Source organism: Ursus americanus, chromosome 2, assembly GCF_024610735.1.
Source record: "Ursus americanus isolate L20-20 chromosome 2, mUrsAme1.1.p, whole genome shotgun sequence".
Lineage (NCBI taxonomy): Eukaryota > Metazoa > Chordata > Mammalia > Carnivora > Ursidae > Ursus > Ursus americanus.
Window position 1 is genome coordinate 101,044,072 of NC_142128.1, and position 20,031 is coordinate 101,064,102.

The 20,031-nt window shown below is 35.8% G+C and overlaps 1 protein-coding gene across 13 annotated transcripts in view; it reads right to left on the bottom strand.

The window, feature by feature from the left end:
* The window catches only part of CDC42BPA (CDC42 binding protein kinase alpha), a 310,508-nt gene that overhangs the window by 114,290 nt on the left and 176,187 nt on the right, over positions 1–20,031 (bottom strand). For 11 of the 13 annotated variants that reach the window (XM_045796498.2, XM_045796469.2, XM_045796476.2 and 8 more), the window contains exons 12-14: positions 10,685–10,818; positions 1,885–2,127; positions 1,521–1,631 (exon numbers count right to left, since the gene is read on the bottom strand). In XM_045796498.2, the coding sequence (XP_045652454.1) occupies positions 1,521–1,631; positions 1,885–2,127; positions 10,685–10,818 (488 nt within the window). The remainder of the gene's footprint in view (positions 1–1,520; positions 1,632–1,884; positions 2,128–10,684; positions 10,819–20,031) is intronic. The other 2 variants (XM_045796507.2, XM_087859422.1) reach the window with 1 other exon arrangement.

The following is a 20,031-nucleotide window of genomic DNA, read 5'->3' on the forward strand; positions in this document are numbered from 1 at the left end:
TACAGAAAAAAAAAAAGGCAGACTAGTGGCTAGAACATGGCATGGAGTTAGAAAATCCGTATTTAAGCTGTACTTTATCACTTATGACTTCATAATCCTTAACTCCTCTGCATCTCAATTTCCTCAAATGCAAATAATGTCTAAGATTCCTTCCAGCCTGTACTTTATGATTGTTGTTACCCAAATCACCTGAAGCAGTGCTGGAAACAAAACAGTCCCTGAATGAAAATTATTTGAGACAGTAACGTAATGACTTCCATACACTAATCCTGTTCCAGAAGCATAAGTACATAGAAGAAACACCTCTACTTGGGAAGCTAACCATGACTGTGCACTCATGATAAACCAAAAAATTAAAAACAAATAAACCAATCTCTAAAGCAAGAAATAAAATCTAGAGTTTATAGCGGAGAAACCTCATTTGCAACCACTGATATTCAACAGAGAATAAGTCCTGACCAATTCTACATTCATTCATGGATTTAACACATTTATTATATAAGTATTAAAAGCTGGCCCTGAGCCAAGTTAATACTTATACGTGTATGTTTTCAATAAGTTTGGTCACAGTTTAAGCAGGGAGACATTTTGTGGATAAATACAATAAAATCTATGCTAACGTTATTAACAGAATTCTATAGTAGCACAGACTTCCTGAGATGACATTCAACTTGATTCTTATATTTGCCAGATGAGTAAGGCTAGACTATGCATGGCTATGCAAGTAGAGGGTGTAGGTGAAGGCTGGCGGACAGCATAGAGGAGGCAGTTTTGCTAAGGTCAGAGTGAAGAACGGGCAGGCATCATATTCAGATTATAATTTTGTGTTGTAGAAATAGGATGTCAATTTAATCCCAATTCTCTCACTTTGACATACACAATATTATTATCAAAGCTAAGAGTTACTGAGTGTTTTACATATATATGCATATACTCGTCACATAAAACTAATGAGATAGGGTTTTACAGATAGGAAAATTACGGTCCAAAGAGGTTAAATGTTTTGTCCAGCATTACACGGCTAGTAACTGATGAGGCTAGGAGGTAAAACCAAGCAGTCCAACTCTAGAGCTGGCACAAGGATTTCCCTTGCTAAGCACTTCTGCTCAGATGTGGTTGGCCCATGCCCATTATCATCTCAGCCCACCTAACAGGAGTATCTGTGGAGCTACCCCTGAGCCTCTCCTATGTCTTTACAAGACAGATGGTCTGGGTATCTAACCATGCCCCCCATGCAGATTACTGATACATCTTGTCCAGGTGTGCAGTCCTTCCTAAATATTTGAACTCTTTTCCAATAGATTTCTTCTCCCCACTACACACAACCTTCCCTTTCCTTCCAGAATGATGAGGAAGTCTACGTCAACTTCCCACTAGTAGGAGTGAGAATTAAGAATACTAGGTTTGAAGGATAGCTACTTTTTACTCCACGTCAAAGAGAGTTCATAAACTAACACTCCCGTTAAGCCTAAAGAGAAGAAAATTTATCCGACTTCACAAATGTGAACTCAAGACACTACCTTTAGTCCCTCCAATTCATTTTCCAGCTGCTTAGAATAGTGCTCACTCTGTTCACGCAGTTTCCTGTCTTTAGATGCTTCAGCAGCCACGGCTTCTGTATGAACTTCCAGCTTTAAAATAAAATGAAAACAGCAGATGTCATGGTTATAATTGTTTTTCCAATAAAATGCTTTTCCCCATGGGAATTTACCTTGTAACAAGAAGATAACTCAAATGTCGAAATTCAGATTTAATAAAATTACCAAGCTAAAAACAAAAACGGTTTCAACAATTAAAGAAGGAGATATACATTATTCCACTAATCTGAAAAAGCAGCTTTAATCACTACCCCGTGGGCACTAGAAAATCTGCCTGACTACTAACCTCTTTTTTGGCTCTCTCTGTTCTGCGCAGTTCTTGCCTTAAGCTTTCAACTTTTTGCATCACCAGGTCCACCTCTTCTTCCTTATCTCGGACGTGGCGAGCAAGTTTCTGTTTTTGGGTGTGCAATTCTGTTAGCCGCTCATTGATCTCCATGAATTCCTGCATGGCCAGTTTCCTCTGACAGTGTGCGTCTTTCAGCTCTTTGGACTGGTTTTTTAATCGCTCACTAGCCTGGACTAGTTCCTACAGTTTCGTAAAAAGAATATAAGTTACCAATTCTGCAACCTAGGGACCAATTTTGGCCATCAAAGTAGCTATCATGAAGTCAAGAGCCAAAATTATTCATTTCAGGACAAAATTAAAAGAAATCAACTACTTCTGAACAGATATTAATAGCAGGGTGCTCTGTTTATAGTCTCGATTCCTGATGCTAACATGCTAACTGTGATGAACAGCTGATTTAATCTGCCAGTACCTTAGTTTCTACCAATAAATAGAGAGTACAGGAACACCAGATACATGGTCAAAATAAAGATTTTATGAAATGGAATGGATACTTGTGAGATTTTTAAAAATTATACTGGAATCATTACAAATGATAAGAAACAAGGAATGCTCTTATGTGGAGACTAAACCTTAGGCCAGAAGCAAGGAGAGAAAGCTAAATAAACTCCCAGATCAAAGAGAGAAACTTGGAGTTAAAGCACTCAAGTCTGCCTTCTGGCAAAAGGAAATACAAATCGTTTTTGAGTAAAGAGCCTCAATGAAATGTAGGATTTTTACAAGCACAGAAATATGAGCTCAAAACAATAGATTTCAAAACACCCAAAGAACAAACAACCATAAGCCAAGAATAGAAACAATAAAAACAAACTCCAATGGTATTTGGACATTAGAATTATCAAATATTAACATAAAATTGGTATGTATGAAATATCTGAGGAAGTAAAAAGAAACCATAAAAATGGAAATATGACAAAAGACTATTAAAAACGACCAGGCAGATTCATAAAACAACTGTGCAGAACATTAAGAAATGAAAAAATATAAGTGTTAAAATTAAAGACCTGAATCCATCAATGCAGTAAGCTCTACATTTATGAAGGAAGAAAGAATATTAAAGCTCAAATCCAGAAACTTTTATTTTTTATTTACTTATTTTAATATTTTTTTATTATATTATGTTAGTCACCATACAGTACATCCCTGGTTTTTTATGTAAGGCTCGATGATTCATTAGTTGCATATAACACCCAGTGCACCATGCAATACGTGCCCTCCTTACTACCCATCACCAGCCTATCCCATTCCCTCCCCCCCCACCGAAGCCCGCAGTTTGTTTCTCAGAGTCCATAGTCTCTCATGCTTCTTTTAAAAAATAAAATTGTGTAGCACCAAATAAAAATAAATGTCCTTAAAAAAAATCAGTAAAAAAAGACAAACCACCTATTCTCTACCCTCAAAAACAAAAACAGAAAAAGGCAGACTAAGAAGTAACAACAGAAACGGGGGAAATGTTTCTAATGAGATCAGAAAGTAATTAAAATTGTATACCCAGAAAAATTCCTTTTCAAGTATGAGGCTAAATAATTAGATTCATATAAACAAAAACTGACAGAGCTTATCACAATCAGATCTCCACTAAATAGGAACCTCAAAGATTTACTTCAGGAAAAAGAAAAATAATTTTAAAAGCAAAGTCTAATGACAGAGACATGGACTAAGAAACTGGAAAACATAAATGTGAATGTCAACAGATATGTGGATGAGACTGTATTATAAAAATGTCTCATCTGAACAGCAAACAAAAAGGATAAGAGTAAAGTATTAGTAAAAAACAACACCGAAGTTGGGAAGAGGTAACAAGAGTTAAAGGTCCTTAAGTTGTGTGGGAGGTGTGGTTTAAGATATTAAATTTAGACTTTGTTAAATATGCACGATAAAATTCAAGAGCAACTACTAGAAACTGTTAAAACAAGTACTGAGTAAAGTGGGAAGAAAAACAAACACTTCAATTAAAATTCAAGAAAAATTTTGCAAGATGAAAAAAATTCTAGAGATTGGTTGCACAACAACGTGAATGTACTTTACACTATTGAACTGCACATTTTAAAAATGGTTAGCATAGATCTGTATATGTATTTTACCACCATTTTTAAAAGGCAAGAAAAGAAACAAAGATAGGCACAGAAAAAGCAGAAAGTAACTTTGTAGAAACATGTCTATACATATTAGCAGTCAAAATAAATATAAAAGGGCCAAGTTTGTTATACCAAATTTAAAATAATACCTAGACGTTAATAAAAAAGTATTATTAAGGATAGAGAGTGTCCCACACAATGATAAAATTCAACACAGATTACAAAGAAATTGCAAGAACATCACAGAAAAATTGGTAAACACATGACCATAATGAGAAATTTTAATTTGACAATCACTAATAGATACACCAAGCACTTAAAAAATACTGAATATGGAGAAGATGATCAAGCTTCGTATGTAGAAGCTGGCACCCAATACTGGGAACATACGTTCTTCTCAAGCACACAGTGAACATTTAAAAATGGTTGGCGCCTGGCTGGTTCAGTTGGTAGAGTGTGCAACTCCTGATCTCAGAGTTCTAAGTTCAAGTCCCATGTTGGGTGTAGAGATTACTTAAAAATAAAATCTTAATAATAAAAATAAAAAATGCAACTGTCTAGGCCATGAAACAAGTCTCAGCAGATTTCAAAGAACAGATATTAAAGATCAAGTTCTTTAATATCATCACCATTAAAATAGAAATAAAAAATAAAAAGGCTAAATTCCATAATAATTCACTGGTCAAGGAGAAACGTCATAAAGAATGTTAAAATATTTAGAACTAAAAACAAGGTGAAAATAATAAAAACAATAAAAATGTTTAGGAGATATATTAAAACCTGAGGATGCAGTGAAAGGTTTACTTGGGAGATTTAGAGCATGAAATACTTATATTGAAACTAAAAAAAAAAAAAAAAGGTTTAAATTCAATGAAATTCCACATAAAAAGAGATAGAACACATTAACACTTCTGCCAATACGTGAAGATAAGAAAAATCAGGACATAAACTAATGAAACAGAAATGTTAGGATAATGAATATCAACAAAGGCAGAAGTTGGTTGAGAGAAATAATAAAACAGGCAAACATCTGGTGAAATCGAACAAGGAGAGAAGAATACATGCAAAATAAATAATATTAAGAAAGAGAAAAGGTTATAACTACAAATCTAGAAGAGATCAAAAAAGCTAATGAAAGAATATAATGAAAAACTTCATGCCAATAAATTTGTTAGGTTCTGAAATGAATGAATTCCTACAAAAATACAATTTATCAAAACTGTTTCATGAGATACGGAATGCCTAAATAGTCCTATAATAATTAAGGCACCTAAACCAACAGTTAACAAACTTTCCCCATCCCCTCAGTGGGAGAGAATCTCCAAACTCAGATGTCTTCAGGAGTGGTTCCTCCAGTATTTCAAGGAATAAACACTCCTCTTATACAAATTTTATAAAGAGAAAAAGAGGCAATCCTGCCCAACTCATTCTATGAGACCAGTATAACCTTGATATCATAAAAACACCACAATAGAAAAAAATTATAAGCCAATCATATTGATGAAAACAAAAAATCCAACAACAAAAAAAAGATGTTAGCAAACAACTCCAGCGACATATGAAGTAGACAAGCATGAACTCTGGATAGACTCCTTGTGTTGAAATTCCAGCTCCACCACTTTCTAGCTCTATGAACTTGAGCAAGTATACTTGACCTCTCTGTGCTTGGTCTCACCATTTATAAAATGATAATGATAATAATAATAACAACAACAATAACAACAACAATACCTAAATGACAAGACTCTTATAAAGATTAAATGATCTAATATATGCAAAGCACTCCAATAACAGTGCTATTACATAAGTATTACATATACTAGCATATTATTATTCAGGAGCTAATATACTTGCAATTTAGGTTTAACCCAGAAATGCAAAAATGGTTTAACATTAGAAAAAGTCCATCAATGTAACTTACCAAACGAAGTTATTAAAGAAGAACAATCATATAATTACATCAATAGATATTAACAAGTTCCTAGAAATTGGTTGCAATAGTATACAGAAAAGCACATTTAGTAAGTCCAATGCTCATTTTTGGTAAAAATGATAAGCAAAATAGGATTAGAAGATAACTTTCTTAACCTGATAAAAAGTATTTACCAAAAACTTACAGAAAACATTATTACTGGTGAAACAGTAAAGGCATTTTCTTTGAAATCAGGAATAAGACAGGGAAGCCTGCTATCACGAGTTCTATTCAACATTGTACTGAGGGTTCTAGCTAATACAGCAAGACAAGGAAAGAAAGGTCATAAAAACCAAAAGAAGAAACAAAACTGTCATTATTTGCAGAGAACCATAAAGAATCTTAAATATATTAGTACAATTAATAAGAATTTAGCAATGTTGCTGAAATGAAATCAGTAAGAAAATATAATTTAAAAGATACCATTTAAAATATGAAAAAATAGACTAATAAATTTAAAGAAAGGCAAATAAGACATGCATAAAATTTCATGAAAAAACATTTTAAAAGATGTTAAAGATATGGAGAGATATACCATATTTGTGGAAAGAAAGATTGTGGGGCTCTAGAGAAAATATTTTTATGTTTTTCTACAGATAGGCCTTTGTAAACAAATTTTACTGAAACTTAGGACCTGGGCTAAAAGCAAGCCCTGTAATTTATGACTAATTTAGGGTGAGAAACTCCAAAGAGATTTAACTGCTGGATATATGCGCTTATACTTCAGCAGGGGTGGGAAGAGAGAGAGGACCTGGATCAGGGAGTGATCCTCTTTATAGAGCTTGAGACTCTGGGCTTATCCTTCCACTGGAGTGATTTATTTATAATTCAAAGAGTCCTAGATCCTTCTCTTTACATTTCCAAAGAGACTCTCCGAAGGGTGGGTGGAGATGGGGGGGGGGGTTGGAAGCATCCACCACTCTCCTTTATATAAACACCCTCACTCACTTTTTCAGGGTTCCTCACATTCAAAACACAGACTCCATATATGTAGGGTTTTGTCTACCCAGCTCTCATTGCACTGCTGTCAGAAGTAAGAATTAGCACACAGGGGCGGGATGTGGTTACTTTTGCTCTGTGTACATCACAATACTACACTCTGCTCTTGAAATCTGTGTGCACATCTGGAATAATATTAATAAATATGGACAGTAAGAACTTAAAGCTTCAATACTGTAATGATGTCAATTCTCCTGAAATTACTCTCCAGAGTTGATGCATTTTTAATCAAAATCCCATCATGGTTTGTAAGAAACTAGATAGAGACTCATTCATAAATGGAAATGTAATATATGACAGAGGTGACATCGTACATCACTGTGGAAAAGAAGGGCTATTTAGTAAATGAACAGCTGATTAGCTACACAAGAAAAACTGAAATTGGATCCTTATCTCACATGATACAAAAAATAAATTTCTGGTGTATTAAAAATTTAAATATGAAAGACCAAACTTTAAAACTTCAAAATAAAAACAGAGCACTTAAAAAAAAAACTGAGAATTTTTAACCTCATATTTCTTACACAATCCAGCAAAACTTTAAAAAGAAAGATGGATAAGTTGACTACACTAAAACCAGGAACTTTTGTTATTCAAAAGATCCCATAAAGAAAGTGAAAAGGCAAGCCACCACCTGGGAGGTATCTGTAACATACACAACTGACGAAAGATTAACACAGAAATTTTCAAGAAATCTTAACCAACCAATAAGAAAAAGACATCCCAACAGAAAAATATACAAAGGATACTGAGAGGCGCTTCACAAAAGAAGAAATATAAATGATAAATGGGCATATGTAAGATACTCAACCTCATTAGTAATTAGAGAAGTTAAGACCTTATAACAAAACCTCATTCTAGACCTAAAATATCAATTTCAACTTGGTTGGCCAAAATAATATCTCTACTAATATTAAGTATTGTTGAATATACACTAGGTGGTGGGAGTGAAAGTATAAATCGGTATAATCAGCGGAAAAAGATATGGCATTATCATAAAAATTAGAATATCTTCATTACTTATGAGCCAATTATTCTACTCGTGTTTGTATATGCAAATGTGTGCATATCAGCATATATGTTCAAGAATGTTCATTTACAGTAGTTGTCAAGTATAAGCAACCTTAATGTCTCTACACAAAAAATGGAATAAATGAATTCTGGAGTGTTCACATAATGGTATATATTATACAGCAACTAAATGAAGGCTTTATAGCTATATAAATGAATCTTAGAAATATAATGAGTGAAAGAAAACTGCAAAAAATTGCATATACCATTTTATAAAGCTCAGAAACAAGCAACACTAAATAATACATAAATATTTTTTATTTTCCTATGGCATTAAAAATTCTTTAGCCACCAAGTTAATGGCTATACACTATTCTAACATATGAATTGGTCGGGCATTTTGATTATTTCTAATATTTTTCTTTTATAAATGTGGTAAGAAATTTCTCTGTGAGCAAATCTTTGAACATCTGGTTATCTTCTTAAATTTTGACAAATGGAGTTTACTATAGCAAGTATTTCAGTATTTTAAGACTTTGGATACTTACTGCAAATTAATTTTCCAAAAATAGTATATCAGATTATAATCTCATCTTCAGTACTTGGCACTGGCATTTTTATTTCTTTTTACTGAAGTATAATTAACATACAATGTTATAGTAGTTTCAGGTGTATAACATAGTGATTCGAAGATTCTATCCATTACTCAGTGCTCACCATGAGAAATGTAGCTACCCTCTGTCACCACATACATTTATGTTATTACATATGATTTATTGTTTAGAGATATACTAAAATGTAATAAAATGTTTTTTCAATATGGAAATGATTGACATAAAATTCAGAACAGCAATTACCATTTTCAGGGAAGTAGGGAGAAAGGGATAAAAACAAAAACCAAAAACGACTGGCCAGGGCTATGCCACAAAATTGGTGACGTTCTATTTCTTAAGGTAGATGGTAGGTTCAGAAAAAATTAAAAATACGGGCATATTCCATTGTGATTTGCTGATACGAACATTCTTAAAAGATTATAATAAAAAATTCCATTAGTGTTTTAATTACTGTTTTAAATGTCAGTTTATCTTTCCAAGCATGGATAAAATTAGTGTTACGTGTGCATAAGGTGTGCATCGTATTATTCTCCATCAAAACTCATACGCTACATTGATTCTTTTAAATGTATCAAATGAAAAAATCTTAAAAGGAGCAACTGCTGCCTGTAGGATATTAAGCAAATCACTTAAAATTCATTATTGATATAATGTTTCCTTACAGCACTACTGCTCTTCTCAAAATATACCAAAAGGATTTTTAATATTAAAACTTACTACAATCGGCAAGATACTCGTCACTATAAATCTAGATATCATATTCTCATCCCTTTTATGTTTACTAAGTCTGGCTGAACAATCCTACCTTTAAATACATAATCATTACCACTAATATTACTATAATATTATTAAAACAAATAGAACATGTTATAAATTCAAAATATTATTAGATTGGCCATGAATTTAAATGGATCTGTGCACCACATTGCTTGTAATTGCATTCAGAAAAAAGTAAAACTATACTAATGTCATTCAGTTTAACCTTTACAGCTTTTTCTGTTAGTCTTTTTGATTAGCTTCCTCAGCAAAAGGATATTTGTTTTATTTTTAATTGCCTCCATTTCTTTTGTTTTTTTAAGATTTTATTTATTTATTTGACAGAGAGACAGTGAGAGAGGGAACACAAGCAGGGGCAGAGGGAGAGGGAGAAGCAGGCTTTCCGCTGAGCAAGGAGCCGGACGTGGGGCTCGATCCAGGACCTTGTCCTGGGATCATGACCTGAGCCGAAGGCAGATATGTAACGACTGAGCCACTCAGGCACCCTTAATTGCCTCCACTTCTTTAAAGCAAGACTTTAAAATCTTCCCCCAAAAGAAATTCATTATACTATCAATTATATACTGTATCATTGAATACAATTTATACTATGCCATAAACCACTCATTTCTTTATTGTGTTGGCTAGTATTAATTCCAACATTTTTTTATCTGTTAATGAAAGGCAAAGCACATACACTGAGTGGTTCAGGTAAAGTATTCTTCTCTGGTGCCTGAATATTATTGGCCCTACTGGATGTGTTAGAGAGTCTTTGCTATTAATATATTTTGTTGATGTTCACAATACTGTTGGAGTGTTAAAGTTCTTATGAAAATAACTTCAGCTTGTTTATCCATGCTTTGAAAGATAAACTGACATTTAAAACAGTAATTAAAACACTAATGAAATTTTTTATTATAATCTTTTAAGAATGTTCATATCAGCAAATCACAATGGAATATGCCTGTATTTTTAATTTTTCCATAGATACTAAGCACGGCTTATTATTTGCTTATTCCTTTTTAATATTTTTCAATAACATTTACTTTAATCAAGTCCTTTGATTATTGACTTTTCAAAAGAACAAATGATTCTGAACTTTAAAATCCTGAGAATATAAAAGTTTCTTCTTTATTAGCTATTAATCAATTGATATACACCAAAATAATTCTTAAATTTTTAACTAAAAATTTACAGACAAAACAGACTTTATGTTATTGTAATCCACTAGGAAAGCTTTCAGTATACAAATTAAAAAAGGTTAAAAATCCAAAAGCAGCTTTAACAATCTATCCATATATTTTTACCTTGTTTAATTCTTCCCTTTCTTGCTGTAGTGTTTTGATTTGTTTTTCATAAGCCTTGATTTGTCGAAAAGCATCATCGAGCTCTCTTCTTACAGAGTTGGCTTCCTCAAGTTGTTGTTCTAAGTGACTTGATTCTAAAAAGAGAAGACAGTGGTTATTTTATTATTTGTATAAAAACAATGCTTGAAACCAAGGTTTAACACAACCAAAATTTTTTAAAAAATAAAGTATTTTGTATTTGGTTTTAGGCTTATGGACACCACAAACCACTATGATTATAACTCATAACAATTAAATGCTTTAGCAAGTTCACTGTAAAGATGGTGCACAGCTAACGCCAGTGTGGAGATGTGCAAAACTTCTGTACAAAAATGCCTTACATTTCTATTAGAAAAAGACGCCCGTACTTCCAAAAAAGTAACTTCAGAACCAATTAAAAGCTTAAAACTAATAAAAATGACAAAACCAACCAAACCGACAAAACAGTGTTCCTCTGTGGATGGTTATTAGCATCCGTGTGCTGATGTTAGTCAAATTATTGCTTCTAATGAGCCTGCTTCTTCCTCTCCCACTCCCCCTGCTTGTGTTCCCTCTCTCGCTGGCTGTCTCTATCTCTGTCAAATAAATAAATAAAATAAAACAAAATTATTGCTTCTAATGGTTGCAGACCCCCAGCCCAGTTTCCCTAGTGGTCATTTTAAGAACAAACTCTGATTTCTGAAAGCAAATATTTGAAAACCTCTGATCTAGAAGTGGAGACTTAAGCCTAGGGAGCTGAATATCTAGCCTGAGGTCACACTGTGACAACAGCTCAGAACTCCAACAGCTCAGCTTCGCCAACTGGGAAAGTAATGTTATCAAACAATACTTAACATTATCACTTCAGAAGAGTTATCAGGACACCAAAATAAAATTACTAATTTAAATACATGCTTAGATAAGATTTAATAAATTGATATAAAATATTCCTGGCATCAAAAGTAAATTGGCAAATTAAAGAACTGAAGCCCATAAAAATAGAGAAATCTAAACACATTCATTGTGCATTTCTGTCCTAGATATTTTCTATTCTTTACAACCTTGTTACTCTGAATGTCATCTCAAGACAAGCAGCATTAACATCCTCAGGAGCTTGTGAGAAATGCAGAATCCTGGGCCCCACCCCAGACTTAGCGAATCAGATCCATATTTGAACAAGATCCCCAGGTCTTGCAAATTCAAGTGTGGGGAACAGGTGCATAAAGTATCGCACATTGAGTCAAATGCTTTCAATAAATGAAGTAGTCTTTACAATACACTAGTCCTACTGAAATGCTCTTTTCAGTAGGTGTATAAGTAAGTCCTGTGGTCAAAAAGTCACTAAAATGCATTAGTGTACACTAACTGGTGCTAGATTCCTTAAATAAAATAATTTACTGATATTCGGTGCCCTGAACTCACAGATTTATTAAGAGCTTGTTTATCTTAGGTATTTCGAAAGTCTAGATACATTTATGGATATGATAGTTTTTTAACAATTTTCAAAAATATCTGCAAAGCTGCATTTAACTAGTTTTCATTTTGTCTAATAGCATAATTTTAATAGTCCAAATAAATGTTTCAGTTGAAGAATGTTTCTCTAAAAGTCATAGGATACTTCATCTTAATGATCACAGGGTACGTAGTCATAGTCAGAAAATTATATTTTATTATTTTCTCAAATTTCAGCATTTCATGTAGGAACTCTTCTGTTTATACTACTTCCTTTGAAACATTTTTAAGTGATATTTTTCTGTCACTTTACTTTTTAACATTTTTAAGATTTCAACAATTTGTTATGTCTAATAATTTGCAGTCAAAAGTTAGTACGTGACACGGCTAACTTCAATCCCATTTTATGGTTAAGACATGTCAGTCTGAAGTAGTCATATGGCCTGTTTCATCATCCCGTCTGAGAGTGCCCACCTCCTCTCTTGCACTCTGAAGTGCTCTTCCCTAGCATGTTAACGGTTTTGCAAACCACTGAGTCATTTGCTTATCTCAACTGTTTTTTGTTAGAAACAAAAATGAAATCAGTGTTTCATAAAATGAATCACATAAAGTTTATGGCAAAATGATTCCACAGGACGGCTTTTACAGCCTTCAAGGATGGTTTACCGTCTTCTTTCAGTTTAGGTTAAATTCCAGATTTATTCCAGCCACTTCACTCTGGTTGCTTTGCAATGGAGTTGTTAGGTATATATGAGAATTTTATGTCACATTTTCATGTTTCACATAGACTGACTGGAGAAGACAAACTCACCCGATTATTTATAAAATCTTCCCATATGAAGAGAATTATTACACTTGCATTTGATATACATAGAATTTTGCATTCCCCAAAGATAAAAACCCCAAATCAAGAAAAATCCAGAATGCACTGAATTTTGGCCAACCACTCTAAATTGGCTAAGGTGTAAGAGTGTTTACTTTCACTACAACAAATAGTGAATTGGATCAAAACTTGAAAGAAATCCTCAAAGATGGGTGTCTGGGTGGCTCAGTTGGTTAAGTGTCTGCCTTCAGCTCAGGTCATGATCCTGGGGTCCCGGGGTCCAGCCCGGCATCGGGCTCCCTGCTCAACGGGGAGCCTGCTTCTGCCTCTGCCCCCCACTTCTTGTGCTGTCAAATAAATAAATAAAACCTTAAAAAAAAGGAAAGAAATCTTCAGAGACTATCAAAAATATCTCATGTACCATGATTAGTCGTACCATTTAGATGGAGTAATTAAAAACCAGTTTTAGTGAGTAAACAGAAGCAGCAGTACTAGCGAAGTGGGTTAGCTCATCCCAACTAAATGGTTCTTAGCTCACTGCTAGTACAATTTTCAAATTCAATCTGTTAGTAATGAGGATTTAATAAGGGATTAACACACAGTAAGTAACTTTTCTTTGCACTGTGTGGCATATAAGCGATTATAAAAGGGAGTCTCTGTCTGGAGGAGATGACCAGGTCAGGAAGACAAGCTTAACACGCTTCAAATCATAAATGAAGCAGAAAATCAAATGTACATTGTGTGGCAGGTGATATGGGAGCTCAAGGGATCACTCAGAGTGGAGCGCAGGCAAACCGCAAGGGGTGAGGGCAGCACTCGGGGGGCAGAACCGTCAAAGCGCCTCTCCCCAGTCCACAGCTCCTCCCTTACGTTCTTACTCCTAAGATAACCTAGAACTCTTCTGAGATGCGAAGAGATCTGACTTCGAATCATGATGGGGGAAACAGGTTCCCCTATTTCATCCCCCTGCCTCCATTCACTATCTTTCATCCTTTACTTACATGATGTAGTGTGTGCGTGAGAGAGACAGACGGACAGAGAAAGGGAGAGAAGGAAACAGACGGAACATGGAAGCACAAATCACCCATCTCGAGGCAACAAAAGAAAGGGGAATAAGAAGCACATTATAGGTTACAATAATTATTCTGCTTAGGAAGTAAGAAACCATTCCTTTATTTTCTCAGGGAAAAATACTGAATGAGAGTATGAGTTTTTACTGTTATCTGCAGATGGTCAACAAGTATGTATTGAGTGTCTGTGAGAGGACACAAGGACACTCTGTCTTACCCTCTTGGGAGTTTGGAATGTGATGAGGAAAGCAGATTTTAAGAAGAAATTGTAAGTAATTATAAACTTATTAAGTTTTCCAGGAGTTTAAATATATTATAAAACATTGCCATAGGGAAAGAAAAGACAGAAAGACACTGATGATGCATATTTGTTCACACAAAGATCTTGGTGTAAAAAGTAGCTAGAGGAACATCACTTAGAAGGTGATCTGGACACTTTTCTTTTCTTTACAGCCATGAGTATAGTTGGGGCCACTCATCAGGCAGGTCCCTAGGGAGCTTACACTTTAGCTCTTATGTCAAATGTTTAGGGCAGTCTGAGAAACAAACTGAGGGCTTCAGAGGGGAGGGGGGTGGGGGAATGGGATGGGCTGGTGATGGGTAGTAAGGAGGGCACGTATTGCATGGTGCACTGGGTGTTATACGCAACTAATGAATCATCGAACTTTACATCAAAAAACCGGGGATGTACTGTATGGTGACTAACATAATATAATAAAAAAATTATTTAAATAAATAAATAAATAAATAAATAAATAAATAAATAAATAAAAGGAAAAAAAAAGGCAGTGTGGGTGTAATTATGAATGAGATACAGATGATAATTACCCTCAGCCTGACCACTATGCCTCGGGTACGTAACTATAACTTTTGGTACACAGCAGCAAGTCCAGTTTATGGATTAAGAATGAATGAATGTTGCTGGTGGGAATGTAAATGGTACAGCCACTATGGAAACCAGTGTGGCAGTTCCTAACAATGTTAAACACAGAATTTCCATATAAGTTCAGGAATACCACTTCTTGCTATATGCCCAAAAGAAGAGAAAGCAGGGACTTGAACAAAGACATGTACCCTCACGTGCAAAGCAGCATTATTTACAATGAACAAGAGGGGGAACCAACCCCAGCGCCGGTCAGCAGATGAATGAATAAACAACATGGAGTGTTTACATATACACAGGAGGATGCTGTATTAAGGAAGGACATTTTGACACCTGCTACGACATGCATGAACCTTGAAGACACTACGCTAAGTGATGTCAGCCAGTCACAAAGGATAGATATTGTATGACTGCATGTATGTGAGATCCTAGTCAAATTCAGAGACACAAAAAAGGAGAACAGGGGCTGCCAGGGGGTGGGAGGAATGGGGAGCTGGCATTTGATGGGTGGAGAATTTCCGTTTGGGAAGATGACAGGCCGTGGATACGGAGGGTGGTAGTTGCATAGCATGTGAATGTGTTTAATGCCACTGATTTGTACATTTAAAAATGGTTAAAATGTTATTTTTTATGTTACATACATTTTACCACAATAAAAAGGGTTGAAAAATGAACAAATGATACTGAAAAGATGGAATGTGAATGAGGGCACAGGGACCATCACATGGCCAAGAAAAGAGAAGCTGGGAAGAAGAATACTAAAAAGAGGATTTACCCTTTCTCTCAATGTCATTTTCAGTGGCTCTGTCCCAACCCTGGGAAAGGCTGAAACATCAGGAGTGCAGAGCAGTCACGTAAGCATGAGTTTAGGGAGAAAGAAGGAGTAAAGAAGGAAATTTCAATCAACGGGAGTCAATGGTAACTCTATCAGGCATCACTGATTAATATGTAAGGGATGAGTGTGCTGGGAACTTCCTACACAACGTAGGAAGACACCTCAGGAAGCGGTCAGAGGTTTCCAAGAGCTAAGTTCCAGTTCATTGCTCACTCATCGGTAAATACTGACTTGGGGTTTTTTATGTGTCAAGCACTCTTCCATGCACTTAGACATTATCAATGAATAAAATGGTCCAAGTTCCTACTTCCAAGACGCTTATGGGCTAGTAGTGAGGTGAGGGAAGTAAAGCAACATTACAATGAGAACTATGTCAGTGGTAAAACGTATTACAGAGGAGTGTAAGTGGGCCGGGTGAAGAATGTTTCCGGGAAACAAACAAGCAAAAACGAGTAAATAAATAAAGAAGGAAGGAAGGAAGGAAGGACGGACGGACAGACTGGAGAGAGAAAAGAGATAAGACAACACAAACTATGTGAAAACTCCGAAGGTGATCAAGTAGGACTAAGAGTAGTTCACTAGGGCGGGAATCAGCCGGGAGGCACAGGAACAGGATGAGAAGCTGGAGAGGCAAATACATGTGCAATAATAAAGGGCCGTGGAAACAACTGAGAAGTTTTACTCTATCCTCGAGCCAACGGGGATCCACGGAAGACATCTAAGCATGTATGCTGAAGCTGTGGGGTTTACACGTGAAGAGCTTACTCGGGGGACCTCTGCTTCCAGAAAGATGGAAGAGATGTACTTCCCCTTTTCCCAGTATCTGCAACGAAGACTCCTGGACATCATACATAAAGCAAGCATAAGAAAAATGAAATTTGGAGGGAAAAGGATGACTGACAGGGACAAGGGAATGTGACACGGTGGTGTCAGCAATGCTGGACCAACATGGTGGGAAGTTCCCTGGGTTTTCTTTCTGGTTCATATTTCCCAGACACAGAGCTCAAGAAACTGGCAACCCAGAAATGCCACCAAGCCCCAACGAAAGCCTACCCTTTCTACCCAAAGGACCCAGAAAGGAGCAAATTAGCAAGACAGAACACTTTCAGGAAGTAACTATTCTACTCACATTAAACAACACAAACAACTTGCCCCACGACCACTTCTATCAGCAAAGGACACATAAGGAGTTAGAGTTCCAATCACATAAGGCTATGATGAGGTGCCCAAACACGCTGTGAGGAGAGGACTGGCAAAGGGCCAGAATATTCAACCCCAATGGTTGCTAACAAGCCCGTCCCACACGCAGTGTCAGTGGAGACCACGTGGCCAAATAGCATCCCCCCCCCAGTAGTGAGGTTCTCCACCGTCCACACATTGGGATGGTGTCAGAAGAAGTTAGAACGTCCACCACTGCCCAGCGGTACTAAGGCCAGGCCCATCACACTGTCAGTGGAAACCAAATAGGGGCCTAGAACACCTAACCCCTTCCAGGAATAAGGAGCCCTTTTTTGGGTGTCAAGGGAGTCTCAGTGCAGAAACTGAACTTTTACCTCAACCTGGCAATCCACCACTGCTAGAACGGTGTCAGGAAAAGCCAGCTAAAATGGAAGGTTTAAATAAGATTCAGAGTCACTAACCGAAAATCACTCATCCTATCAGCAAACAGGAAAACCTCAACCTGAATGAGAAAAGAAAATCAATAGATGCTGACACTGAAGTAGTAGAGACACTAGAAATATCTGACACAGCGCACTTTGGTGGCACAGTTGGTTCGGTATCTGACTCCTGATTTTGGTTTGGGTCATGATCTCAGGATCGTGAGATCGAGCCCTGTGTCTGGCTCTGCACTGAGTGTAGAGCCTGCTTAAGATTCTCTCTCCCTTGTGTGCTCTCCCCGCTCGTGTGCTCTCTCGCTCTCTTTTTAAAATAAATAAATAAAATCTTTAAAAAAATATATCTGACAAGACATTAAAACAGTTATGATAAAACACTTTGCTGAGCAATTATGAATACATCTGAAATAAATCAACAAACAGAAGACCCAAGCAAAGATACAGGAAGTCTCAGCAAAGAAACAGAAGTTTACAAAAAACAAAATGGAAATTTTAGAAATAAATGAAATAAAAATCTGGGTGGATGGATTCAATAGGGATTGGAGGAAAGAATCAATGAAATGGAAGATAAAACAGTGGATCCTGACCAGTCTGAATAGCGGAGAAAAAAACAGAATGAAAACAAAAATGAACAGAGACCCAAATATCTGTGGGCTGGTAACAAAAGATCTCACATCCATGTCATCACAGTCCCAGAAAAAGAAGTGAAAGTAGGTAGGTCTGTAAAAGTACTCAAAGAAGTATGGTCTAAAAACATCCCAAATTTAGCAAGACACATAAAACCAGAAGACGAACAAATCCCAAACTAAATAAGTCCAAAGAAATCCATGCCAACACACACCATTAAACATCAGAAAACTATAAAAGGAAAAAACCTTGCAAGCAGCCAGAGAAAATCTACACTGTAGATGAAGTGAAAAAAATATTCAGAATGACAGTGAATGCCTCCTCAAAAACCAGGCAGTCCTAAGGAAGTGCTACACTATTTTTCAGATGCTAAAAGAACTATCAACCCAGGATCCTATACTCTGCAAACATATTCTTTGGTAATAAAGAGAAAATTTAGACATTCTCAGATGAACAAAAGCTAAGAGAATTTGCTGGATAGCAGGGCTATCTTAAAAAAAAAAAAAACGGCTAAAGGAAATTACCTCAACAGAAAACAAACTAGAGAACAAGGAGCTCAGCAATATCAGGAAGAAAGAAAGAGCACAGTATATAAAGTATGGGTAAATCCACAAGGATTTTTTTCTCCTCGTCAGTTTTCTAAATTATATTTCACAGTTGCAGGAAATATTATAACCTTATCTTACGTGCTTCTAAAACATATGAAGAAAAATACTTATAGCAATTATAAGATAAACCAGGAGAATAAACAATTGGCATCAACACAAAACAGACTGTTATAACTAAGGTATTTTATGTGAGCCTAATGGTAACCATAAAGCAAACAACAACAGGAGGTATACAACAGATAGAGAAGGGAATCAACACTACAGAAAATCAACAGTTTACAAATGAAGCCAATAAGAGAGGAAGAGAGAAACCAAGGAACTACAAAACATCAGAAAACAATTAATAGGATGACATTAGTAAATCCTTACCTATTAATAAAACATAAATGGATTAAATTTTCCAACAAAAAGACCCAGAGTGGCTGAATGGTTTTAAAAAAACAAGACCCAACTATACGCTGCCTGTAAAAGGCATGCTTCACCTTTAAGGAGACACAAAGACTCAAAATGAAGGGACGGGACAAGATATTCCATGCAAGTGGAAACCAAAAGAGAACAAGGGTAGCTATACTTAGACAAAATAAATGTTAAGTCAAGACTACTAACAAGATGGGGCGCCTGGGTGGCACAGCGGTTAAGCGTCTGACTTCAGCTCAGGGTGTGATCCCGGCGTTATGGGATCGAGCCCCGCATCGGGCTCCTCTGCTGGGAGCCTGCTTCTTCCTCTCCCACTCCCCCTGCTTGTGTTTCCTCTCTCGCTGGCTGTCTCTATCTCTGTCGAATAAATAAATAAAATCTTAAAAAAAAAAAAAGAATAGTAACAAGAAACAGAAAAGTTACTGTGTAATAATGAAAAGGTCAATTCATCAAGAAGATACGACGATTATAATATATATGCACCCACTTACTGCAGCACCTAAATATACTGAGCAGATACAACAGACGTGAAAAGAGAAACGGACAATACGGAAATAGGAGGGGACTTCTATACCCTACTTCCAACCATGGATACATCATTCAGACAGAAAATCAGTAAGGAGATATTGGTTGTGAACTCTACTTTAGACCAAATGGATCTAACAGACATATATAGAACATTCCATCCAATAGCAACAGAATATACATTCTTCCCAAAAGCACATGGAACAGGATACATCAAAAGATAGATTACAAAACAAGTCTTAAGAAATTTAGCAAAAGCCGAAATCATAACCAAGGGTCTTTTCTAAGCACAAAATTATGACATTAGAAATCAATAAAGGAAGAAACTGGAAAACTCAGAAAAATATGGAAATTGAACAATACACTCCTGAACAACCAATGGATCACAAAAATAAATTAAAAGGGAAATAAAAACATATCTTGTAACAAACAAAAATGGAAACACTATATACCAAAACTTATAGAATATGGCA